This window comes from Fukomys damarensis, unplaced genomic scaffold (assembly GCF_012274545.1).
Source record: "Fukomys damarensis isolate Sample0158 unplaced genomic scaffold, DMR_v1.0_HiC HiC_scaffold_23, whole genome shotgun sequence".
Classification (NCBI taxonomy): domain Eukaryota; kingdom Metazoa; phylum Chordata; class Mammalia; order Rodentia; family Bathyergidae; genus Fukomys; species Fukomys damarensis.
Genome location: NW_022900935.1, coordinates 59,792,209 through 59,817,392, shown reverse-complemented (window position 1 = coordinate 59,817,392; position 25,184 = coordinate 59,792,209). Strand labels below are relative to the sequence as shown.

The window sequence follows — 25,184 nt, the reverse complement described above, 5'->3', positions numbered from 1 at the left end:
TTTTATTTTTTTTTTTTTTTTTTTTTTTTTTTTCTTTTGCTGTTTCTCTTTTAAGTCTGTAGGGAGACTTGGTCTTCCCAGGGGCCCTTTTATAAGCTACCTTTTGATCCTCAGAAAAATTCAAAAATAAGTAAAAAGTGGGGTTTTAGAAAAGCCCTTTTCATTGGGCTCTATATCTTGGAGTATATGGTTGGGGATAAGCTTGGTAAAGGCTCCTGGCTGGATGTGAGAACCATCAATATTTGTACTTAGGGTCCCCCAAGGTGGCCAATGAGGGGATCCATCCAGTGCAGTTTGGGGGGGTGTCTCAGATGGGTACAAGAAGGCTTCAGCATGAAAGCCTAGAAATCCAGTACACTTTCTTCAGAGAACTACCCTGGGCCCTCTCAGAGTCTGGAAAACTGATTGTTGGCTGGTGTTTTGTAGAGCAGGCAGATAGAAAGGAGGTACCACTGAAAATCTTCACTGTCATCTGCTGGGAATATTAGTTTACATTTCTACCTTAGGTGCTTCAACAGAGCACTGGGATTCATTGCTAGAGAGTTAGAAAACCTCTTCTGGCCAATAAAGGTAGAGCTGAACCTAAGGCTTAACATCTTTGAGCTCTGCAGCCCGTGGGGTGTTTCGAGACTTGAGCTAGGTAAGCACCACTCTTCTTTCCTCCTGAAGTTGTGATGGCCCTTTTTGTTCCAGGATGCATTGATGATGTCTTTGGTGACCTCCTGGGGGATGACAGTAAGTGCCCTGTCCCCAAAATTCTTTGGTCTAGGCCTGTCTTTTTTGTTGTTTTTTTATTTTTTTGAGACAGGGTCTCACTGTTAGTTCAGGCTGGTCTTGAACTCACATCAGTCCTCCTGCCTCAGCCTCCCAAGTGCTGGGATTACAGGCATGAGCCACCACACCTGTCCTAGGCCTATTCCTTAAAAAAAATATAGGTATGGGGGCCAGGGATTTAGCTCATGGTGCCACTGCCTGCCTTGCAAGTGCAAGGTCCTGAATTCAATCTCAGGTACCACAAAAAAAAAAAACCCAAAACAGTGTATGTGTGTGTGTGTGTGTGTGTGTGTGTGTGTGTGTGTGTGTGTGTCCACGTGTGCATGGTGGTAAACACTTGTAATCCAAACACTGGGATACCATCAAGGCAGGAAGATCACAAGTTCTAGCCTAACCTGTGCAATTTAGTGAGACCTTTTATTAAAAGTTTTAAAAAGTTTGGGGATGTATCTCAGAGCAAAGGCCCTGGGTTCAATCCCTATTACCACTGGGGAGGGGAGAAGAGATATAATTCACATGTCAGTTGGTTGTAATGACACATGCCTGAAATCCTAGCCCTTGGGAGGCTGAGGTAGGAGGAATCACAAGTTAGATGCCAGCCTGGGATATGTAATGAGGCCAGTTTGGACTACGTAGTGGGACCTTCTCTCAAAAACAACAAAACCAAAATTTTTTAAAATAAGTAATTCCGGGCTGGGGATTTAGCTCAGTGGTTTGGTGGCCAGCCTTGCAAGCGCAAGGACCCAAGTTCGATCCCCAGTACCAAAAATAAATAAATAAATAATTCCCATGTCACAATATTTGCTCTTTTATTTATTTGTTTATTTATTTATTTTCAGTACAGGGGATCGAACTCAGGACCTTGCAAGGCAGGTGCACTGCCACTGAGCTAAATCCCCAACTCCCTGTATTTGCTTTTTTAGGGTTTTTTCTTTCTTCTTCTTTGGTACCAGGGATCGAATTTGGGTTCTTATGCTTGTGAGGCAGACAGCAGCACCACTGAGCTAAATTCCCAGCCCTGTATTTGCTCTTTTAAAGTGTGCAGTGTACTTGGGAAGCTGAGGCAGGAGGATTGCTGTGAATTCAAGGTAAGCCTGGACTACATAATGAGTTTTAAGCCAGCCTGAGCAAGACCTTGTCTCAAAAGAAAAAAAACAAAGTGCACAATTCAGTGGAATTTACAATATTTAAATGCCGTACTCTGCATCTCTGCTGTGATTATCTGTAGCTAAGTGACCACATCCAAATTTCAAAACATTTTCATAACCCTGTAAGCTCTACACACATTGGTCTTTACTCTCCCCTAACCCTAATCTTAAGCAGCCATTTATTTCCTTGTGGAATGGCCTATTGTGGACATGTTATATGACAGAATCGTACAGCATCTGGCCTTTACATCTGGCTTCTTGCACTTAGCATAATGTTGTCAAAGTTCTCTGGTACTCTAGCATGTACCTTATTCCTCTCTGTGGCTAAGTAATAGCCCACTATGTGGCTATACCACATTTCTATTTGTTCATTGGTTGATGGACGTGTGCATTATTAACATATTTGGGCTATTATGGGTAATTCTATTAGGAATGTTTGTGTACAAACTTTTGTGTGGACATGTCTTCAGATCGTTTGGCTAGGCGTCTAATTTCTGGACCATAAAGTAACTATATAACTTTGTTTGGTACCGGGGATCGAACTTGGGACCTTGCACTTGCCAAGCAGGTGGTGAGCTGTAACCCTGGCCCACTGTTTAACTTTTTGAGAAACATCTAAATTTTTCTCCATAGTAGCTGCACTCTTTTACGTCCCCACCAGCAACGTCAGATGTCCTGGTTTCTCCACATCCTTGCTAATACTTCCTTTCCATCTTTTTGGTTATGGTCGTCCTTATGACTGTGTCCCATTTGTTGTGCATTTCTCTAATGCCTGGTGAGACTGAGCATCTTTCATGTGTTTATTAGCATATATACAGTATACCCCTTTTTTTTTCTGAGATAGGGTCTTGCTCACTTGTCCCGGCTGGACTCAAACTTGTAATTATTATAGGCAGCTAAGTTAGGTAGAAATTACTATACAGTCAGAGAGGGATTGGGTCCACCCTCAAAGAAGTCAGCACAAAAAAATAAAGACCTCAAGGGCCGGGGATTTAGCTCAGTGGCATTTGCCTTGCAAGCACAAGGTCCTGAGTTCAATCCCTGGTACCAAAAATAAACAAATAAATACCTCAAAATTGTAGCTAGAGACCAATGAGAAGAGAACCAGACCCCTAGATGAAAAAGCAATAGCCAGTAGCTAGGCTGCATGTCTCCCTGGAGATATACAGCAACTTGAGATTATACTGTAATTAGCACCACCCAGTCCAGTAAGTCCAGATAGGCATCAGACACCCAGGCAGGTGACGAGAAGCTCTGGACCCATCCCTTCCCAAAACATCTTTGTTCTTTCTGTGCACCCTTGCTACATGACTTGTTTGCCTCTTGGATCAGTATTATTTAACTGGCTATACTTGTAATCCTGTAGGTTGATGGTAGTTTGACCCACATTTGTACCCATGTTATGACCGCTTTATAAATTACCCCTGACAAAGGGCCTCAGTAGCAACCCCTTTCAGAACCCCTTCCTGGAAATCTAGGAGATACTCTTTTCTCCTTATTTCCGATGTTGTGACACCACTAACTCGGCACATTTGACATCTGACATGTCAGGAGTATTTTTCCCATATCATGGTATTCATGCCTCAGCCTCCCAGGGTGTTAGGGTTACAGGCATGTGGCTACCACCTCCAGCTCTATCTGTATCTTTGGAGAAATATTTACTCAGACCCTTTGCCCATTTTAATTGGGTTATTTGGCATTTGATTGCTGAGTTGTAAGAGTCCCTTAGGTATTGTGGCTGCTGGCATCCGTCCTTTGTGTCCACAATGCTGTGCCGAGGAGCAGGGCTACAGGGTCACACCCAGCTCTCCAGGGACAGCAAGACTTAGGCTTCTTCCACATGACAGGAAGAACCCATAAAGCACAGGTTCATAGATTCCACCTTCCCCTGGGGGGTGTTGGGTGGGATTGAGTTACTTGTTTAGCATTCATTGGTATCTGGGGTTGACGTCCTTCCTGGCAGTGCTCCAGCACCTCCTTCGTTCAGGTTTTTCAGGGAATAGTGTTGGGAGCTGCCCTGTCGTCCTTGAAAGGTGGGGGGTTCGCTGTCCTTTACATCTCTACTGTGGTTGTATGGAGTTAAGTGACACCTTTTGTTTTCCCTTGTCTCAGCTACAAGCCCTGAGAAGCCTGTTGAACCAGCTCCTTACAACAGAGATGCCAGGGATGTACCTCAGAAGCTCCCTTCTTCAAAGGCTAGAGGAAGGTAAACACTGGTTGGCCTGGCTCTGCCCCTCTGCTCCATTTCTCTTGGTATGTACCCACTGGGAGTGGCAGGAATTTCCACACCTTCCCTCCACTTCCCGTTATTGGAGGGGCCCAGGAGGATGGAAAGAGGACTGACTGGGAGGTCAGAAGACCTGGTGTCTAGTCCTAGATAGTCCTGCTACTGGGGCAATTCCTGAATTTCTCTAGCCTCAATTTCCTTATCTTCAGAATAAGGGAATTGAGTGATGCATGCCTATAATCCTGGCACTCAGGAGGCTGAGGCAGGAGGATCGCTGTGAGTTCAAGGCTAGCCTGGGCTACATAGGGAGTTTGAGACCAGAGTATACTATATAGCAAGACCCTGTCTTGACACCCCCGCAAAAAAATACCAGAATAAGAGAACTGGTCTAGATCAGTAGTTTTGAAATTGTTCTCCCTACAGATGAATAAAAGAGCTTTGTGATGTTTCACCTGCATTTTAGTTAGAGCAGTTGTTGCTCTTTCTTACCTTTTAACTGATTGATTGATTGATTAATATGAGGTGTTTTGTTTTTGTTTTTGTTTTGAGACAGGGTCTCCCTATGTAGCCCATGTTGGCCCTTGGACACACTGTGTTGCCCAGGCTGGCCTCAAACTTGCAGTGATCCTCCTGCCTCAGCCTCCCGAGTGCTGGTATTACAGATGTGCACCACCATGCCCAGCTTGATTGATTGATATTTTGAGTCAGGGTCTTGCTGGCCTCAAACTTGAAATCCTCCTGGCTTAGTCTGCAAAGTCAGTTTGTTCTTAAAGCAAAGCAGTACCAAAGAATGCCGTGTAGACTCCAAGCTAGGAACATAGGCTTGAGCCACTGTGTCCCACTAAGTTTTCACTAGGGATTAAACCCAGGATCTTCACACTGAACTATATCCCTGGCTTATCTTTCCCATCTACCTATTATCTATCTGTCTATTCATTTTGACACAAGGTCTCACTAAATTGCCCAGGTAGTGCTCAAACTTGTGATCCTTCTGCCTCAGCCTCCAAATTACTAGGATTACATACATGTGCCACTGCTCCCAACTAGCAATTTGTGTGTGATGGTTTTTGTTTGTTTGTTTTTTGTAGTTCAGGCTGGTGCTGAACTTACTATGTAGCCTCGGCTGGCCTCGAACTGGTGGTGATCTTCCTGCCTCAGCCTCCCAACTGCTGCAACAATTTGTTTTTAAAAGGCTCTGCTGCTTTACAAAAGTGCAAGATCACTGTACTAGGTGGCCCGTGAAATTCTTTTTTCATATCTGTTTTCCTGGCGTACCTCCAACTTCTTTTCAACCCTTTATGCTACTCTTTTTTTTTTTTTTTTTTTTTTTTTTTTTGTACTGGGGATCAAACTTGGGACTTTGTACTTGTGAGGCAGGTGGCAGCAGCACTGAGGTAAATCCCCGGTCCTAAGCTATTCTTTTTTTTTTTTTTGATGGTCATAGTGCTGAGATGGAACACAGGGCCTCACACATGCTAAATACAGCTTCTACCACTGAGTCCCCCAGTCGTCATATTTTAGGGTCATCTAGTGCCCTCAGCACGAGGGTTGGTGCCATTCTAACCCTCTGCAGGTCCTTCTGGGAAGATGAAATCTTTGACACCTCAGGAGGCCTGGCAGGTGCTGATACAGAGGTGAGTCTGATTCCCAATTCTCAGCTTCTGTACTTAACCCCATGAAGACCAAGATTGGTGTGGTGGCCAGCGAGCTGCTCACAGAAATCAATTTGTTCTTAAAGCAAAGCAGTACCGAGGGGATGCCGTGTAAACGCCAAGCAGTGTCTGCCTCCTTTTCCCCAGAGTGATGAGCTAGACAGTAGAGCTTGAAAGTCTTTGGGGTTTGAAATTGTCCTGAGAAACTGCACACCATCTGCTCACATGATGGGAAGTAGCCTAACATGGGTTCTGTGATGAAAGTTGTCGTTCCAGTTGGGAGGGACAGAAAGCGGCAGAACTTTAAGGGTCTCCACAACTGAGTGGGTTTGACTTCTCACAACCACTAAGCTCGGGGGGGAGGGGCTTCTGTTTATGCCCCTGCAGGCCATGTGCTCCCACAGAAGCAAGGTGACAAGGAGCTGGAGCCCTGAGTGGTACTGGGCCTAGACTAACATGCGTCTCATCTTTGTCCTCGCCTCCTGTGGGCTCAGGCTTCTGACATCTCAGATGCAAACCCGCAGGCCTTGCTACAGGCCATAAAGGTAGGGGAAAAGCCTTACAACCCTCAGGGCTGGGGCTGGGTGAACTATTAATATTTTGTGTAAAGACTTTATCTCCCTGTACAACTTCTTCCTGTACAACTTGGGTTTCTGAGCCTTTCCTAGTGCAGCACAGAGCTCTCACCCTGAGCTTTGGCCCTTCTAGCCCTCTGAGTAGAAACCTTTTCCCTGTCACCTCCTAGCGAGTCACCTGCTTGGGTTCCCTCTGCCCCCCAACACCACCTGAGGGAACAGAATGAGGAGCCTTCCCTTCTTAGATCCAGATTTAGTTTCTTAAACCTCAGCCTGAAATCTCCCCCTAAGGCCAGCTAGCTATGACCCCAGGCATACCTGACCCACAAATGGTCTGACTCAATTTTGGGGACCAATTTTGAGTCATTCCAGAATCATGAGCCAAACCTAGGCAGGCCTCAAACACCCAGTGATTCTCCTGCCTCAGCTCCCCAAGTGCTGGGATTAGGGGCATGCACCACCATACCCGACTGCCACCCCGCTCTGTTTACCTTTGATTCCATTTTCTTTTCTAACTCACCATTTTTCTCAATTTGCTTTTTCCTGTCACAGTTCTGCCCCTAGCTGTCTGTGGCACTTGGCTGGAAGTTCTCTTCCCATCACCATAATGAGACAGCTGAGGCAGCTGATATGTCAAGAGAGACTGTGTATTTAGCTCACAGCTTTAGAGGTTGAAGACCCAAGATGAAGTTGGGGTCGGGGAGACTGATTTGGTCTCTGATGAGGGTGGGAGATGGTGGCGCATCATGCAGAAGCATAGAAGCAAATGGTTACATCTTGAACCAAAGCAGAAAGGAGATGGATGCAGTCACATAGCTCCTTTCAAGGGCAGGTCCTCAAGGAGCTAAGGACCCGCAGACTCCACCTCCAGTACCACCCTGGGGCCAGGCTTTCATAAGGACCTTTGGGGGACCCTAGCTCCTTCCCAGATATCATGATCCATCATCCTCCCTGCTGTTCTAGGATCTGGACGACATGGATGCCGATCTCCTGGGTCTGAAGAAGTCTCCAGCCTCTGACAGAAGGGTAGCAAAGGGTTCTGGGAGAGAAGAGCTGCCTCTCCATCCTGAACCTGCTGGCAAGTTAACAGCCAGTGAGAAAGGTGAGTGGAGAATAAGTCCCCGGGGGAGGCTTTGGGATCATGGAAACTGCGTAGAAAGAAAGAAAAGATACCTTGATGTCTTGTGGGTTTTCTCTGCTTGGAGAAAAGAGAATAAGGAGCTAATTGTGTGTGTGTGTGTGTGTGTGTGTGTGTGTGTATGTTTATAGCACAGAAGGGGCTGTTCTAGTCATTCTTAAGTCCATTGTGGGCACCTCCTGGAAGACTTTTTTGAGTTAAAATGGAAATTTGGGTCAGTAGGGTTGTAGCTCAGTGGTAGAGAACTCACCCAGAATGCGTGAAGCCCTGGAGTACAAAAACAATAATAATAATTTCTAAAAGGTAAATGTGATGGTAGCCTGTGCATCTCCCAAACCCATTCCTGTCTGGAGTGATTTATGACAAGCGGGCAGATGCACCTTCCTACCACGTTTTCCTGCCAGCAGAAGGGGTGAGGACTGGTGGGTGGGAATCCTCCTCAGCTGTACCCACAGCCTTGAGCCTCACTCTAGAAGGAAATGTAAGTACCCCAGTCCAGGGTGTACAGGAGGAGCTTAGACAAGTAAAGGCCTAGGCCCAGGGCTGCTTTCTCTGTTCTTCCTGCAGGGGACACCAGTCCCACCAGAAAGCCACCTCCCTCTCCCCACAGTTTTGAGCATCAGTACAGGAGGTTTTCTTCTGAAGGTACCAGAGACTCCCCAGTCCTGCTTCTGGACCACTCTGTTTATTTGTTTGTTTGTGGTACTAGGGGTTGAACCAAGGGGCTTTGCACTGAGCCGCATCCCCAGCTCTTTTATTTTGAGACAGGGTCTTTCTAAGTCACTAAGTTGCCCAGGTTATAGGAATACTGTAGTTTGACATAGCCCTTGTTTTGTTTTGTTTTGGTTTTGGTACTGGGGATCAAACTCAGGATCTTGAGTTTGTGAGGCAGGCAAGGTGCCACGGAGCTAAATCCCCAGCTGAGACAGCCTTTATAATGCTTACCTGCCTGTCTGAGGCCAAGTTACTGTGTGTATCAGAGGAGGAACAGAGAGCTTGTGCCTCACTGTAGTTCCTTATGAACTCTGCAAGGGACTAGTTGTGCTGTTCCAGGAAACCTGAAGTATAGGGAGAAGTCCCTTTCCCTTCTCAGCGCATGAATGTTTTCCTTCTCTTTGATGCCTCAGGGACGTTTCCAGAAGCCCATGGGGCCAACAGAATCAGAGGGCCCTTGGGTTCGCCTAGCTCTCCTCCCATGCACAGCCTCAGCTCTGTGTCCCAGCCTCCCTTGCCATAGGCCCTGCCCTGCATAAGTTGAGGAGCTTCTTTGTGCTCAAGTGATAGCTGCCCCAGCTTCTGGCCTTTTTTCTTCAACAAAGTGCCACAGTCTGACTTCTGCTTTCCTTTCTGGCGATAAGACTTGGAAGAGCCATTGGCAGGACTACTCTCTGATGATGAAGAAGGAATTGCCAGGAAACTGCCAGTGACAGAAAGTAAAACCACTTGCAACAAGACACCCAGCACAGTCAGAGGTCCAGGTAAGGCAGGGAGGCTTGTTCCTCATCCTGGGAGAGACTGTGTGGACTACAAGCCCACTGGACCAGAGCCCTCAGCCAGGCAAGATCACAGGTCTCAGGTCCAGGACCAAGAAACGATCAGTCTCTGGGAGCAGGGAAGTGGACACATGGGCCTGCGGTGGAGTGGGGGCTAGAGTCCGATGGGCAGACCCATGCCCACTGCCCCACCAGACGCTCGGGGTTGCAGAGACTCACCCATGTCAGCCCATTCGGTCTCCATGGAGGGCAAGAAGGCAATGAGCACTGAGCCTTGGTTCTGTCTTCAGGGCCCTCTATTCCTCTCACTCCTGGGGACACCCCCATCCGAAAGAAAGAATTACTGTTTGATGATGGGGATGACATCATGGCCACCCTCAGGTTTGGAGACAGCCCCACGGCAGAGCGGAGGCAGATGGGTGACCAGTAAGCATCCACACGGGTGGGGAGTCTCTGGCCCCAGGAAAAACTCAAGGGTGGGGACAGCGGGAGCCACCAGGAGTCCACATAGTCACACACTCCTTCCCCACATCCCATCTTGCAGGGAAGGGCCCCGGCTTGCTCGCTCCAAGCTTGATGAGCTGCTGGGTCGAGGCACAGCCACCAAACTCCTGGCTCGCCCAGGAACTGGAGAACACAGGGAGTTCAAGCTAGATAAGAAGTTCCAGAGGTCACAGGGTGAGGAAGCCTTGGGGAAAGGATGGGCCAGGACCGGAGGGCAGAGGTTTTTACCACAACAGGTAACAAGAAGTAACTTTACGTCACAGTACACATATTACTAAATACATCTATACCTGTGACAGATGTGCTGGGATGACTTTCACTCTCATCCCACCCAGTACCCTGTTGCTCTTTGTAGATGCTGTTGGATGAATGACTATTCTTGTTGTCACTTGTCACGTTAGTTAGTTTTTTTTATTTTTCCAGTACTGAGTACAGAGCCTTTGCATTAAAAAGGCATCCCCAACCCTTTTCCTTTTTTAAAATTGTGTATGTTGAGATAGGATCTAGCTAAATTGCTAAATTTCCCAAGCTGGGCTTAGACTTTTAATCTTCCTGCCTCAGCCTCCTAAAGTCCTGAGATTACAGCCATACTCTACCGTGCCCAGCTCAGGGTAGTTTCTTGATCCTCTGAGAGACAGCAGCTCACAGTTTGAAAACACTTCTGTGGACCAGTGTTTCTCAGAGCATTGGCCCAATAGCCATCTGTTAAGATTTATTCTGTGACACACACAGCCCACTGGGCCTGTCCTTAAAGAAAGGAGGGCAGGCCCCAGCCATTATGTTTTCATAGCTTCTGGCTGGTCCTGTGCAGCCACAGTGCTTCCTCCAGGGCAACCCTGCCTCAGCTTGTCTTGCTTGTCCCCTGCCAGTTTGGCATTTCTTGTCAGAATCCTGCAGGGGCAAAAGCTGGGCTTCCCAGGGCTGGGGACACAGCTCAGTGGAAGAGCACTTGCCTAGCATGTGCCAGGCCCTTGGTTCCATCCCCAGCACTACCAAAAAATGAAAATTTTAGCTTCCCCTGTGAAGATTCTAGAACATAGTCACAGGCTCCTTCATTTCAGACAAAGAAGATCCCTGGGATGATGAAATCCTCACCTTTGGGGCATACCAGCCCACCTTGGGGTCCTCCGAGGGCCGGCAGGCCCGTCGACAGTCTGTCAGGTGAGCAGGGCCTGCAGGGAGCTTGGCCTGCGAGACAGGCTGGACACTGGGGACAGGTCCCCACAGCTCTCCCTGACCCACACGATGGTCTTGTGCGGGGCTTAAAGCTCTAGGATCTGAGTGCTATGGGAGAAGGAGGCTGCCCAGGAGTCCAAGCAGGGGGTGGAAAGAGTCCCCACAGAACGGTGATCTCAAACTCTTCCCCAGCTAGCAGCTTCAAGTCCCCACTAGGGACTGCTTGGGAGTGAAGGCAAGATGGCCTCCTCTTCCTGAAGCCTCCTGAAAGCTGTAAAGGGTGTGGTATCACTTGGTCTCCCTGGGAACACAGCCCCGGGGTCATTGAGACCATGAGCCTGTGGCAGTGGCAGCTCCATTCTGTTGCCCATCACATTGCTGGTGGACCTGCCCAGCTAGTCCTGACCCCGCACTCTTCCCAGTTTGCAACAAAATTAAGTCAGTGATGAAGTTTTCTGAATTTGGGATTTTTTTCCCAGCATAAAGCTGTTGTTGCTGTTGCTGTTTGTCTGTTTTGGATTTTTTTTTCGGTACCAGGAATCCAACTCAGGACCTTGTGTTACTGAGCTAAGAGCTCCCCAGCTCTTTGTTTTGATTTTTTGAGGCAGAACCTCACTGTGTAGCCCATGCTGACCTCGAATTCACACCAGTCCACCTGCCTCAGCCTCCCAAGTGCTGGGATTACAGGCGTGTGCCACCAACCTGGCCAAGTAAGCAGACCCAGCATAGTTTAAACTGTATTTTGAGGTAATGTCAAACTTAGAGAAAAGTTGTAAGAACTGCCCCCTTCACCTAAGATCAGCAGTGGTCAGCACTGAGCACATTGGCCGTGACTGCCTCTTTCCATCTGAATACTTGTATTCCACATTGATATTATTTCTAGAACATTCTTTTTTTTTTTTTTTAATTGGTTCTGGATTGAACTCAGGGCCTCCCAGTTGCCAAGTATACACTGTACCACTGAGCAACATCCTCTGCCTCTCGATCCCAGAACCTAAACCTAGGAGCCTGCAGCTGTTGGTCAACAACATCTGTAGGCAGTGGCTGTATAAATGAGTTGGTAACAGCTCGCAGAGTTACCCCTGGTTTGTATAACAGAAGTCAAAAGCCCATATTTCTTGATGTTCTATAGATAGCACACTACCAGCCACTGTCCTTTCTCTTGCTGTGCAGTCTGTGGGCCTCATAGTCCCCCAGCACAGAAGGAAAGGCTGGAAAGAGGTTCTTAGGGGACAGCTGCCTCCCTGGCCTGACACCTCTCTCTTTGTTCCGAAACAGATTCTTAGCAGAAGGTGGCCCAGACCCCAAGGGAGAACCAGGCTCCAAATGGAGCCCTCCAATGGCTGCCAGCCCCATCCACCCCAGAAAGGGAGGAGCTGACTGGTTGGGCCTCAAGGATGAAGACTTAGACCTGCTCCCTCCCTCTCCAACCCACGAGCCACAAGGAGGAGGCCCAGCGATCTCTACATCCTCCATCCCTCCTTCCGTGAGCCAGCACTCGGCCCCAAGCCTGCATTCTACCCCTGCTGGGCTGCCTTCCTCGGGTGCGAAGCTACCAGCTGAGGGTGCCATGTCCCCTGCCAAATCCAGCCAAGCTGCTCAGCTGAGAGCATCCAGGGAGAAAGAGGAGGAGGGGGACTGGCTGAGCCATGTCTTGTCTCAGAAGAAGTCCCAAGGTCTGGCCAGAGAGGAGCACACTGGGGCCTATAAGACCCTGAACCTGGCAGGCTCTGCCCCTTCTGGCAGGTATGAGTTTGGACTGCTGTGTCTAGTGGGGAAAACTGGGCAGTGACCATGAGCTTTGCTTCCCTTTTTGGAGACAGCAGGGAGAGCTACAGGCTCTGCCCAGGTGTGGGACATGGGAGACATGAGAGGACAGAGGGCACCCTGGGGTGGTGGGCTCTGCTGTTCTCTGCTTTTGAGCTGGGGCCCTGCCCCCAGAGCCCTCAAGCTGTCAAACCAGTGGGTGTGTTATTGGTGTTTCTGTTGACCCAAGCTAGAGTGACTAAAGTATGGATGAGCTGAGATTCCCGTGTGCTTTTGGGCATGTTTGAGAAGACCAACTGGCTGAGGGGCAGCTCCAAGGGAGCCACAGAGTGGCCGTCCAGTGGGGCAGAATCCTGAGAGACCTCTGAGGGCAGGAAGGCGGGTGAAAGGGGCCTCAAGGCAGGAGCTCCAGGGAAGTAGTGAAATGCTCCACTCAGAGCTGAGGGGAGGAGACTTGATGGTTTTGTGAGTCCTGGGACATCACTAGTCCTGGGGCTGGGGTGGTGGGAGGTTGACTTTGACTTGAAGCCAAGAGAAAAATTGAGACCCAAACATAAAAGACTGCAAGCTGAGAAGGGAGGTGGGAATTACAGAAAATAGGGTAGCCTGAAGGTGGCAGCCCTGGGGGGCAGTTGAAGAGAGCAGCAGTGTAAGGCTTAACAAAGCTCGGTGAGCCCAGGCAGGCTTTGAAGTTGAACTCCTATGTGCGTTACATGCCTGTCACTCTGTGGACAGTGTCCAGTTGCACGCCACAGTGGACACTGAGGTGGGGAGCAGGTCCTGGAAGGGAAGGGAAGCCATAGGCCCTGGGAGCTCAGACTTGGGAGAATTCTCCAAGTCTGGTGGGAATAGCAGGGCCAAGGGAAGCAGGGAGAGAAGAGAAACCCTGGCAGCTCCACTCTGCAAGCTCGTCTAGGGCCGTCTGCAGCCTCACCTGGGCCTCCCGTCACCTTCACCTGTAACGTGGTCTGCCCTCAGCCAGCCCGTTGCCAGGCTTCAGGGGCTTGAGCAGGCAGCTGCTGGAAGGACCTCAGGAGGAGCAAGAGCACAAGAAGCACTGGCTGCCGGGCCTGACGCTGCGGGGCCTGACGCTGTGGGGTATGTCTGCTCCGAGGGCTGAGAGAGCAGCGGTGGGGCCCCTAGAGGTGGGGAAGTCCAGATGACTGACTGGCTCTGTGGTATTTGACACCTCTGCCAGGCCCACTGGTGACAGAACAGTTGCAGGCTGTGTCCCATCGCCTTAACCAGCCGGGTCCTGCACACCTAGGAAACTGTTGGCTTCTGGGCTTTCCCACCTAGTTGTTTAATCGAAGTTTCCCTTTACCCCTGGTGCCACTGCTCATCTTCTCTCCTGTTCTGCTACAGAGACATCTCTTCACCTTGCTACCCTGTCCGTTTGTCCCCAGGTTCCCCATGAGTTGCAGCCAGGCTGCTTTGGCCCTCTCTGCAGACGACCTAAAGAGGAGAACGGCCGCTGGGGACCCTTCCCACCCTGGTTCGTTTTCTGCTTTGTTTGGTGTCTAACCTTGTGAGGACGTGGTACCTAGAGTTCCGCTAAGGCCTATGTAGGTCAGCTGTTCGTCACTGTGACCAAACCAGAGAAAAACAGCTTAGAGGAAGGAAGGTTATTTGGCTCACAGACTCAGAGGCTGCAGTCTGTGGTGATGGGGACACGTGGTGGGCAGCACATCTGGAGCAGAGCAGCTCACCTCATGGCAGACAGGAGGCAGAGAGAGAAGAGAGACGAGTCTGTGCCCGCGCCAGTGCAAGTGGCCTTGGCCCTCCTACCTGGCCCCGTGGGTGTCCCACCCTGCCAGATGGTGCTGCCCACACTCAGGTCAGGTCTCCCAGTCAGCGCTGTCCCACTCTCCAGTCACCTCTGGAAAACCCTCACAGCCGTACCCAGCAGCGTGCATTACTAATTTCCTAGGTGCCCCTTGCCCGGTCAAGTTTGCAGCCCAAGTGAACATCACAGGGCCCTGGAAGATGAGCTCCCAGACACACACAGACCCAGAGCCGGGGGCTCCCCTGGGCCTCCCACTCATTCTGTGCTTCTCTGCTGTTGACTTTTCAGAGCCTACAACTTGTTTCTTGAGCTCCCAGGAGCCCACAGGACTCCCTGTGCCTGTCCAGGTAGGGAGAGGGACAAACCGGCAGTTCTTGGGCCCAGGGAACAATTCTCCCATGCTCAGGGGCAACTCTAGGATTTGGCCATGATAACCTGCCAGGAAGAGTGTGTCAGATATGCCCAGTGTGACTGAATCCAGCTCGCTCTTGCATCTCCCCCGTCCGTGCCCTCCTGAAGTTTTAGCCTCGTGACTTCCACATGGAGTGAATATGACCTGGCCAGCATCAGCAGGGATTTGGAGGCGGCTGTTCCATCTGCAAAGCCTCCCTGATCCCTGCCCTCCTGCCACAACCTCTCCAGCTCTGTCACCTGTGATACCTGGCCCCTGGAAGAGTGGCACCCGCTCTCATGTCCCTGGGAGACAGGGTGAGGGCCAGCTTAGGGAACCAGCTTAGTTTCAGAAGCTTTTATCTTAAGCATGACTGTTTCTTGTCTCCGAAGCTGGAGACCCCACTGGGTAGAATGCTGTGGGGGAGACACTTTCATGACCAGAGCTAAAAGTGGAGGCGCTGCTGACTGCTCATTTGGTCCAGACCTCTCCCATCTGCAGCCATAGCTAAGGGATAAGGCCAGGTGGTCCCCTGAGCAGAGGGCCGGAAGTAGCCCAGCTCAGCTAGCTCCTACCCTGGAATGGCCTCGTCCTTTCCCACAGTCCCTGGTCTCACAGTCGCTGGTGCAAAATCCGCTGCCAGGCACAGGATACCAGAAGCCGCTCCTAGCATCCCAGGCACAACTTCAGAGCAGTGCTGCCCAACTCCAGGCTGAGCTGCTGCAGTGCCAGGCCCAGCTGGCAGAACTGGAGGCCCAGGTGAGGGCTCAGGGCACCTGGTGGTGTAGGCCGGGGACAGTGGGCACATGTCACTCTAAGTGGAGCTTCACCAGGAGGGGAGGAGGGGGAGGCACAAAGCAGCAGGAAGCACAGACGCAGAGGGACCCTGAACTCGTGCTACACTGAACCTCCTGCTGTCCCCTAGGTGCGGAAGTTGGAGCTGGAGCGGACACAGCACAGGCTGTTGCTGGAGAGTCTGCAGCAGCGGCACCAGGCAGACCTGGAGCTCATCGAGAGTGCGCACAGGCAGGTACCCACCCTGCCGACCCTCCTCCTGCTCAGTCTGAGGCTGGCTTGCATCTCCCTGGAGCTGCAAGACCATGGCGATGTGCTCTAGGAGACCCTTCAGAGGTGTCCCTTCAGCAGGAGTCGCATCAAGGTGCTAGAGACCTCGTACCAGCAGCGGGAGGAGCGGCTCCGGAGAGAGAATGAGGAGCTGTCAGCCCAGTATCTGTCACACTGCCAGGAGGCTGAGCAGGCCCGGGCTGAGCTCACAGCTCAGCACCAGCGGCGCTTGGCAGTGGCTGAACAAGAAAAAGACCAGGAGATGGAGCGGCTCCGGGAGCTGCAGCGGTGAGAAAGATCAGGGGCCGTGGGTGGGGAAGCAGCTGGCAGAGATTGGCCAGAGGAGAGCAGAGCCCATGAGATCCAGGCTGCAGTTCTGCATCTTAGCATGGGGTCCCGCGCTTCCCTCAGCCTTGAGGTGAGGACCGAGGCCTGAGCACACTGACCCACTGCCCCTCTACTGAGGTGGGGAGGGGCATGCACAGGGCCCGCGGGGTCCCTAGCCAACTGGGCAGAGCATGGTAGCAAGCAGGCAAGCACCCCGGGCCCAGCCAAGTACAGGTTAATCCATTCACCTGCTGACCCAGTGGAGGCTATGACTAACTCTGTGCTGGTGTGTTGGTCTGCTTGCTTTCTAGCTGAGAGCAAAACTAACGAAAGATACCGATAGTCACTGAGGATAGAGCAGGCCTTTTAAGACTACCCAAATGGCCAGACACAAAGGATTATTCACACAGCTTGCTTTCTTTCGGTTTTTCGGTGTTTTTGTTTTGCTTTGTTTTTTGAGATAGGGTCTTGCTCTGTATAGTTCAGGCTGGCCTCAGATTCGTGGTGATCCTCCTGCCTCAGCCTCCCAAGTACTGCAATTACAGGCGTGTGCCACCACACCCAGCACACACAGCTTTCTTGTTTCCTGTGAAAGGTACCCTTTGCTGAATAATAGGAGGACTGTCTTGGTGATGAGGCATTGAAACACCAAGAAAGATAAGACAGGAGCCAGGGAACTAAGGTGGGGGGTTGAGGAGGAAGAAGAAAAGGAGGAGAAGGAAGAGGAGGCAGAGGGACCACTTGGAGGTTTATGCCTCCCACGGAGAGCTGCCGTGGTGTGTTCTGTGCCATCATCCGTGTGGCCTTGCTCAGAGTAGCCCTGGGCCTTGCCCACCACCTCCCCTCAGGGCATCCATCCTGGAGATGCGCAAGGACCACGAGGAGCAGCTGCAGCGGCTGAAGCTGCTGAAGGACCGAGAGATCGATGCCGTCACCAGTGCCACCTCCCACACGCGGTACGTGTGCCGCCCGGCCCTGCCTACCCAAGGCCCAGGCCTGGGCACCCCAGGACGAGGTGTCCCGATCCTCCTCCAGGTCCCTTAACGGCATCATCGAGCAGATGGAGAAGTTCTCCAGCAGCCTCAACGAGCTGGCCTCCCGTGTGGAAGCCTCGCGCCTCACCACCTCGCAGGAGCGGGAGCTGGGCGTCCGGCAGTGGGATGGGCAGCTGCGAGGTGAGGTGCGCCCCATCTCGGTACCGGGGCCCCCTTGGTGGGGAGGAGGGCAAAGCATTGAGTGCCCTGTGGCCACCCACAGTCCTGCAGGAGCGGCTGGGCCAGCAGCAGCGGGACATGGAGGAGGAGCGCGGCCGGCTCCAGGAGGTCATCGGGAAGATGGAGGCGCGCCTGAGCGAGCAGAGCCGGCTCCTGGAGCAGGTGAGCGTCCTCCTGCACAGGATCCTTCCCTTCAGCCAGTCAGAGTCCCTCCTGCCCCTTCCTGCCGCGGCCCAACCCTCAGCGCTGCCCACCTGAGTACACAGGGCTGCCCGCGCGGACCACCTGTCGCCATTCCCTGGTCCCTGGTCACAAGACCACCCGCTGTCAGCCGCACTTCCCTTGTTCCTTTCTCCAAATCTGTCGCATCAGCCGGGGCTGTGGCATCAGGACAGTTTAACTCCCTGTGCGTCACTGATACATAAAAGCAAGCCTTGTTATTTAAAAGAGAGTCACGTTTTCTTTCTTTTGCTCAGTTGTAACACAGTACATTTCATTGAAAGAAGTAAAATATAGGAAACAATAAAGAAAATTAAAATTACCGCCAGGGATTTGGCTCAGTGGCTCTGCCTCCTGCCTTGCAAGCACAAGGACCCTAGTTCAATCCCCGGTACAAAAAAAAGAGCAAGCAAGAAAGAAAATTAAAATTACCACCAGGCAGAAATGTCCGTGGTTGATAGTATACACCCTGTGCCCACTCCCACCTAGCTACACAATGCTTGTATTTCATGAGCCACACCTGTGCACTCCTTATCCGGAATTGCCAAGCACCTCCTCGGGCCAGGCCCAGTTAGCGTCCTCTGTCACGCCTGCGTGTACCCTGCGCCCCCCCGCACGGTAATAAGTCTGTCTGCGCTCCTCTGCTTGGCCGAGGGGCGACAAGCAGTGGAGCCCTGGAGCTGGTGACTGGGGGCAGGGATGTTGCTGTTCCTCGCCTTAGCCGTGGTGTAGTTGGAGACCTGAGGGCAGGGCCTCCCGGGCACTCCGCACTCTGCTCCTCTTAGGGAAGGAGACACTCGGGGGCTAGAAGATGTAGGAAGGTTTGCACAGCTCCTCGAGGACCACCCAGGCCTGCTGTAGCGTCAGGAGCTGGCCCTCAGCCCTGCCGTGGGCCCTGCAGGAACGCTGGCGAGTGACCGCCGAGCAGTCCAAGGCGGAGTCCATGCAGCGCGCCCTGGAGGAGCAGAGGAGGGTGATGCTCCAGCAGATCGCCATGGAGAGGGGAGAGCTGGAAAGGGCCAAGGTGAGTCGGGCACCGCACTCCACTGCTGACCCCACCACGAGGCCCAGGGACGCTCACTCCCCCGCCTGCCCTCGAACCCAGAGCGCCTTGCTGGAAGAACAGAAGTCCGTCATGCAGAAGTGTGGGGAGGAGCGGCGGCGCCTGGCCATGGAGTGGGCAGAGTTCTCCACACAGCAGAAGCTGAGCAAAGAGCGGGCCGAGCGTGAGGCGGAGCGGGCACTGCAGGTGGACACCCAGCGGGAGGGCACCATCATCAGCCTGGCCAAGGTAGGGCCCAGATCCTCCAGGACAGCCCCTGCCCTTCCGCTGGGTGCATCCGCTCTGGGCCTAGAATGTCAGCGGTGCCCCAGTTCACGAACTCGGCTCTCTCCACAGTTCTGGTCACAAACCAAACTGGGCAAGAACCGAATCCAATTTTTCCAAAAAAGGTCAACATTGAACCTAACCCTTAAATTTGATTCAGTTCTCATCCAACTTGATTTGTGACCAGAATTAGGGCAAAAGAAAATCAAGTTCGTGAACTGAGGTACCACTGTAAGAGCATCACAGTGACATAAGAATACAGAACTAGCTGGGCGTGGTGGCACAGCTACTCAGGAAATTGAAGCAGAAGGACCCTAAGTTCAAAGGCCAGCTGGGCAATTTAATAAGACCCTGTGTCAAAAATTACAAAGCACTGAGGGTGTAGCTCAGCGGTAGAGTGGTTGCCTTAGCATGTGCGAGGCCCTGGGTTCCATCCCCAGCACCGTAAAAACAGAAAGAGCCCAAGGTTCAGAGATGGGCCTGCTGTGGTTGCACAGCTGATGAGGAGGCCTCTCGGGCCATCCCGTAAGCCCTAGCTCTGCTGACCCCCCGAGAGGCAAGGCAGGCAGGGGACCCCACGGCGTTGGCACCAAGCCTGGCACAGCATCCGGGAGGTGAGTGCAGCACAGGTTGCGCCTCCTCTAGGAGCAGGCAGAACTGAAGGTCAGGGCCAGCGAGTTCCGGGCCAAGGAGGAGCAGCTGGCCACCGAGAGGGACGCTGTGGAGCGGGAGCGGCAGGAGCTGCGGCTGGAGAAGCAGAAGGTCGAGGCCACCGCACGGAGCCTACAGCTCCAAGCCAAGGAGGTGGAGCACATGAGCAAGGTGCGGCTGGGCAGCTGCTGGGCTTGGGCCACCGAGTGACCCAGCCCTGATCCAGCAACCTCCCTGCAGGTGGCCTCCAAGAAGTATGAGGAAGGCGAGCAGGCGCTGTGCAAGGCCCGGCAGGTGCAGTCGGAGCAGCAGGCCAGGCTGCAGGGGGTGCAGCGGCAGCAGGAGTGGCTTCGGCAGCAGGAAAAGCACATGTACCAGGCAGGGCTCCTCCCCTCTCCCCCACCCCCTCGTGCGCAGCTGCCACCTTCCCTGCTGAGTCCTGTCTGGGGTTGGGAACAGGAGAACCTGAGCCTGGCCCAGCAGAGGCTACAGCTCGACCACGTGCGACAGGACTTGCCTTGCTGCCACCCAGAGCTTCCGCCCAGGGCCCGGGGCCCCGCACCCTCCAGCCTTCATGGTAAGAGGCTCTGAGAGGAGGACAAAGCTCAGCTGGCCCAGATCAGGGGTACAGGCAGGATCTGGCAGGCCCTAGCCATTCGAGTTAGGGGCACCTGGGTGTTACTGTGCATGGGTGTGAGTGGCTGTGTGTGCACGAGGTGCTGGGATCAACCCAAGGGCGTTCTACCACCAAGCTGCATCCTCAGTGCCCTCTCCCTTTGTATTTCTTAATTTGAGATAGGGGCTCAGTGAGTCACTAAGATACCCAGGCTGGGGTTGCACCTGGCATCTTCCTGCCCTGGGATTACAGGTACCACACCAACATCTTGTTAGTACTTCTTTTATCCCCCCACCTTTGTGTTGAGGATTGAACTGGAAGTCTTTGTGCTTAGCTATCTCCCTAGACCTGGTTTTTGTTTTGTTTTGTTTTTGGTACTGGGGATCAAACTCGGGTCGTTGCACTTGCAAGGCAGGTGGTGGAACCACTGAGCTAAATCCCCAGCCCTCCCTAGACCTGTTTTTTGGTTGAGAGGGTATTATGTGCTGGGAATGGTCATGCAGGCCTATAACCACAGCACTCAGGAAGCTGAGACAAGAGGATTGCCACAAGTTTAGGACCAGTCTGCATATGGAGACCCTTTCTCCAGAAAGAGAGAGGGTAGGGGAGAGAGCGCCTGCCTCTGAGTTGCCCAGGCTAGACTCAAACTTGCCATCCTCCTGTTTCAGCCTCCAGAGTGCTGGGATTACAGGAGTGTGGCATTGCTGGCTTATTACTGCTTTTTTAAACAAGTAATACATGTTAACTTCATGAAAATAAGTCAGAAATAAGAGAAAGATTTTGTTTGTTTGTTTGTTTTAATATCATCATCTTCAACCCCAGTCTGTGGCTTAGAGTGAACTATCTTTAACTCTTTTTTTTTTTCTTTTGGTACCGGGGATTAAACTTGGGTCCTTGTGATTGCAAGGCAGGTAGTGGAACCACTGAGCTAAATCCCCAGCTTACCTTTAACATTTTGGTGTCTAGTATTTTAGGCTTTTTCCTCCCAGTACTGGGAACTGAACCCAGGGTCTTCACACTGAGCTATATCCATAGCCCTTTTTTTGTTATATTGAGACAGTCTCATTAAGTTCCCCAGTCAAAGCTCAAACTTGTGAGTCTCCTGCCTTAGCCTCCCAGAATGTGCCACCACACCTGGCTTGGTGTGTATGGTTGTTTTGTTTTGTTGATTTTTGTTGTTTGTTTGTTTGTTTTTTGTACTGGGGATCAAACTCAGGTCCTTGTGTTTGTGAGGCAAACAGCAGAACCACTGAGCTAAATCCCCAGGCTTTGGTTTTTTGTTTTTGAGACAGGGTCTTCCCATATAGTTCAGGCTGGTCTTGAATTCACTATGTAGCTCAGGCTTGCCTTGAACTTGAAACGGTCCTCCTGCCTCAGCCTCCCTAGTGCACTGCAGGAATTACAGGTGTATGCCACCACGCTCAGCTCTGGGAGGCTTCTGAGAGTGGAAGCACCAGCCATGATGCCTGGTTTTCTGACCCCTGACTTCCTCCATACACAGCTGCCTCCGCCTTTGTGGTGCCTATTCCCACCTCCCATCAGCACAGCCAGCTGCTGACTGGCCCTGACCCCGCGCAGTTTCTCACCGAGCTGGTGCTGCTGAAGCACTCAGCTGAGCAGGTGAGTGTCCCCCAGACTCTCCTCCTTGTGGTCATGCTGCGGACCACACTGTGGAGCCCGTCTAGCTCACGGCAGAGGCAGTGAGGCCCGGGAGAGAGATAAGATAGACTGCTTGGTACCCAGCTCCTGAGACCTCTGCAGTTGGCCAGGTTCCTTACAAAGCACCTGGCACCAGGTCTTCTCATTACACCCCTAACGATCTCTGGTAATAGCGACGGCAGCCGTCACTCGGCATATCCCGTGTGCCGAGCTCGACGCCAGAGGCTTTGTATACCTCGTAAGCCTCGCCCAACACAAAGGAAACAGGCCGAGGGATGTGCGTGGGGTCATGTGCTGAGCAGTGGAGGACAGACCTCGGCCCGTCTCTCCTCCCAGGCTGTTCGGGCTCCCTGCCGCCCCCAGAGCCAGAGGGAATAAGTGGGAAGGGTTCCCAGAGTGAGGGGTGGCTCGGCAGGACCCAGGTCCCCCTGTCAGCACACAGAGCTGTGAGCTCCCATTTCAATGTGCCTGGCAGGACCGGGACTTCTTGGAGAATGAAGCTTTCTTCCTAAAGGCCCTGAAGAAAGCACCCTACAATCTGCCATTCCACTCAGCCTGAGAGGGGTGGCTGCGCCCACACTGGAGCACCGAGACCCAGCAGCTCTCCTGCCACCCACAAGCCATCAGCTCCTCGGGGAGGGGCACAGGAAAGCAGGGTCTCTTCCTGGAAGCGGTGCCAGCATTTCCTCTTCAGGAGCTGCAGCTCACTTCTCTGGGGCTCCCAAGTGGAACAGGAGGCTGAGGGAGTCACGACCACTAAGGCCAACTCAGATGCAGGGCTGCCTGGGGGTCCAAGGAGGCGGGGGCCTCCCCCAGCCCCAACCAGGTCCCGAGCACCCTCCCCTCTTCTGTGCACAGCTGCAGGGGGTCTTTGTGCCTGGGCCTCTTCCGAGTCCAGGGGTGCCCTGGAGATTTCCACCCCTTCCCAGCAGGGACACAGAAGGGCCTTCTGGCCTCCTGGGAGGCCATGTGGATGGGAGGGTGCTGTGCCCAGATTCTTCCTCACAGTGTGATGGGCTCCTGGATCCAGCGGCTCCTGAACCCCCTGTTCTCTCTGACGGGCCTGCACAAAGTCCACCCCTCAGCTCCCTACTGACTGCCTGGCTCAGCGTGAACCTGGCATCTTCAGCTGCTGCTTCCTCCTCATCCGGGCCCCCATGAGAGGTGGAAGCAGGGCTGTGGGCAGCGGCAGGTATGTGGGGAGGGACAGAGAAGGAAGCCGGCCAGAGCCTGTGCCCCGGAGCAGAGGGAGGAAGGAAGTGTTGGGGACCTGTGGGGGCTGCACACACCCAGGCTGCTGTTGCTCACACGCCTTTGCAATCAGTGGTGTTCCCAGTCCAGCCGAGGGGCATCAGGAAAGGGGGCGGCGGCCAGTGAGCAGGAGGGCAGAGGAAGAAAGGGCCCTGTGGGTGGGTGGGCAGGAGTGGCGCCATTTGTGTATCTGCCTTTCAGAACAGCTTTCCGAGGGACCTAATTTATTTGCCAACAGTTTCCAGCTTTGGTCTCAGACACATTAAACTGCTCTGTTCTTTTTCCATTACTGTTTTTGGTTTTGTTTTGTCTTCGTGGTCCTGGAGACTGAGCCTCGGGCCTTGCATGCCCAGGGTGAGTGCTCTGCCACTGAACCCCACCCAGCCGCTCACTGAAGAGTTTTGTGGACCACATTTGCATTTATGCAAAGGCACTGTGGCTGTGGGGTGGGGACCAGACGGGAGGGGCAGGAGTGGGGACAGAAGTGTTAGAAGATTGTTTGCACTGGTGCAGGATAGGGGACAGAGCAGGACCGTCCCCAGCGCAGTGGTGAGTTGTCACAGAAAAGTATCCCCTTGGCACCCAGTGTCCGGATGCAGGTCAGAAAGGAAGCTGTGTCGAGGAGGACCCGGGGACCGTCAAGCAGAGACACTCCACAGACACTTGGTGGTGACATTTTCCTCGGTGTCTGTGACTGCTGAGGTGTGACGGGCAGCCTAGTTATCCCCTTACATCGCCTCTCTCCAGGCTGACATTTGGGGTGCATTTGGGAGTGAGTGTTGGGTACCTGCTGGGGTTTTTTCTCCTTCAGAATGGTAACAACGCAAGGTCATAAACGCTTCCTTCAGTTACTTCTAGAGAACTTGTGGTAGAAAGTAATAATGGCAACATTGGTGTCCAGGTTCAAGACTTGTTCGTATATATTATTTGTTTCAAGTTACTCACATAGAAATCCAGGATCGGTAGCTGGCAAACAAGCCCCATGCCTAAGGGCCTTGCAGACAGGGACAGAACAGGATGGAGGAGCAAAGGCCGGGGGAGCAGCAGTCCTTCCTACCTGCCTGGATGCCCTGTGTCCTTGGCTGTAGAGGGGCCGGGCTGGGGTGGCTTTAGGGACACACAGAAGGGGATCCAGCAACAAAAGCAAAAGAAAAAACTGCAAAGGGGGCCATGATGTACGCACAACCCAGGTCTGCCAGCGCCTTCGGTTCCATTGCCTTCAGGAAGAATTGCACAGTAAGCAGCAGCAGCTCCTTAGGGACAGGTCTGGCCTGGATGCCGCTGGCCTGTGGCTCCCGTTGCGCCTCATCAGACAGCAGTGTGCAGGGGATTAGAAATGATCGTGAGGTTTAGCCATTTGGCTGCATGCTCATTTCCTGCTGGATAGAGAGACCCTTCATTCTACCCAAGTATGTAAGAGTCAAGCTTCTGCTGGTGCCAGAGCAAATGACCCTGCCCCTAGCTCCATCTTGGGATGTCAGGGAAGGCTTCCTAGAGGAACCACTCTTCTGATGTTTCCCAGGCCACAGAGGAAAAAGTGAGGTAGTAAAAAGCAGAAGTGATGGCATGTGCAAAGGCCCTGCAGGGTGTGGAGAGGAAGTGAAAGTCTTCTGCGCTAAAAGCTCATATTCCGGGCCAGAGCACCAGGGGATCGGGTAGAAGAGAATCCAAACCACTTGACTACCAAGTTTTACCTCGTTAGAACTGGATCCCAAGAGCAATGCAGATCTTTGCATGACATGTCCCTGATGCTTTTGTGTGGCCAATGGCAAATTGGAGATGATCGAGAAGAGCTACACTTAGATCGGGCTCACTGCCATGTTAATTCAGCTCTAACGACCCTACAGTGTCATTATCTGTCTTTTTCCCCAGTGAGAGAACTACAAGGGCAATGGGAAGGAAGATCACAATCTGAAATTTAAATCCAAGCAATCTGAGTCCAGAATCCGGGCATGGACCCTACTCCTTCCTGCCCCACCCCACCCCTCGCCCCTGATTTTGCACGGCCAGGAAGCCCGGGATGTCTCATTCAGGGTTCAAAGATCTAGACGGAGAAACCCAGGGTGCTCCTGGCGTGTGCCGCCCCCTGGTGGCCATTCGTAGCTCTGGCCAGCCAGGCACCAGGCACTTCCGGCTTCTGCAGTCCCCGCCCGCCTTGGCAGAAGGTTTTCAGGCCACGGAAGCAGTTTTCGTTCACTGCTGCGGGGCGGGGCCGGCGCGCTGG

General features: G+C 52.6%; 1 protein-coding gene across 6 annotated transcripts in view; it reads left to right on the top strand.

Annotated features, from left to right (window-relative positions):
- The window catches only part of Fbf1 (Fas binding factor 1), a 25,535-nt gene extending 2,160 nt beyond the window's left edge, over nucleotides 1-23,375 (top strand). For 2 of the 6 annotated variants that reach the window (XM_033767959.1, XM_010618424.3), the window contains 27 exons: nucleotides 694-735; nucleotides 4,035-4,128; nucleotides 5,723-5,783; nucleotides 6,296-6,346; nucleotides 7,340-7,478; nucleotides 8,082-8,159; nucleotides 8,873-8,992; nucleotides 9,298-9,433; nucleotides 9,552-9,685; nucleotides 10,573-10,672; nucleotides 11,966-12,433; nucleotides 13,433-13,552; nucleotides 13,861-13,949; nucleotides 14,529-14,587; nucleotides 15,235-15,390; nucleotides 15,557-15,661; nucleotides 15,749-15,984; nucleotides 16,872-16,979; nucleotides 17,059-17,198; nucleotides 17,281-17,399; nucleotides 18,358-18,480; nucleotides 18,562-18,747; nucleotides 19,429-19,605; nucleotides 19,675-19,812; nucleotides 19,894-20,011; nucleotides 21,552-21,670; nucleotides 22,185-23,375. In XM_033767959.1, coding sequence (XP_033623850.1) covers nucleotides 694-735; nucleotides 4,035-4,128; nucleotides 5,723-5,783; nucleotides 6,296-6,346; nucleotides 7,340-7,478; nucleotides 8,082-8,159; nucleotides 8,873-8,992; nucleotides 9,298-9,433; nucleotides 9,552-9,685; nucleotides 10,573-10,672; nucleotides 11,966-12,433; nucleotides 13,433-13,552; nucleotides 13,861-13,949; nucleotides 14,529-14,587; nucleotides 15,235-15,390; nucleotides 15,557-15,661; nucleotides 15,749-15,984; nucleotides 16,872-16,979; nucleotides 17,059-17,198; nucleotides 17,281-17,399; nucleotides 18,358-18,480; nucleotides 18,562-18,747; nucleotides 19,429-19,605; nucleotides 19,675-19,812; nucleotides 19,894-20,011; nucleotides 21,552-21,670; nucleotides 22,185-22,268 — 3,500 coding nt within the window. In that variant the 3' untranslated portion in view covers nucleotides 22,269-23,375. Of the gene's footprint in view, nucleotides 1-693; nucleotides 736-4,034; nucleotides 4,129-4,164; nucleotides 4,176-5,722; nucleotides 5,784-6,295; nucleotides 6,347-7,339; nucleotides 7,479-8,081; nucleotides 8,160-8,872; nucleotides 8,993-9,297; nucleotides 9,434-9,551; nucleotides 9,686-10,572; nucleotides 10,673-11,965; nucleotides 12,434-13,432; nucleotides 13,553-13,860; nucleotides 13,950-14,528; nucleotides 14,588-15,234; nucleotides 15,391-15,556; nucleotides 15,662-15,748; nucleotides 15,985-16,871; nucleotides 16,980-17,058; nucleotides 17,199-17,280; nucleotides 17,400-18,357; nucleotides 18,481-18,561; nucleotides 18,748-19,428; nucleotides 19,606-19,674; nucleotides 19,813-19,893; nucleotides 20,012-21,551; nucleotides 21,671-22,184 lie in introns of those variants that run through there. The other 4 variants (XM_010618425.3, XM_010618426.3, XM_019206677.2 and 1 more) reach the window with 4 other exon arrangements.
- The last annotated feature ends 1,809 nt before the right edge of the window (nucleotides 23,376-25,184 follow it).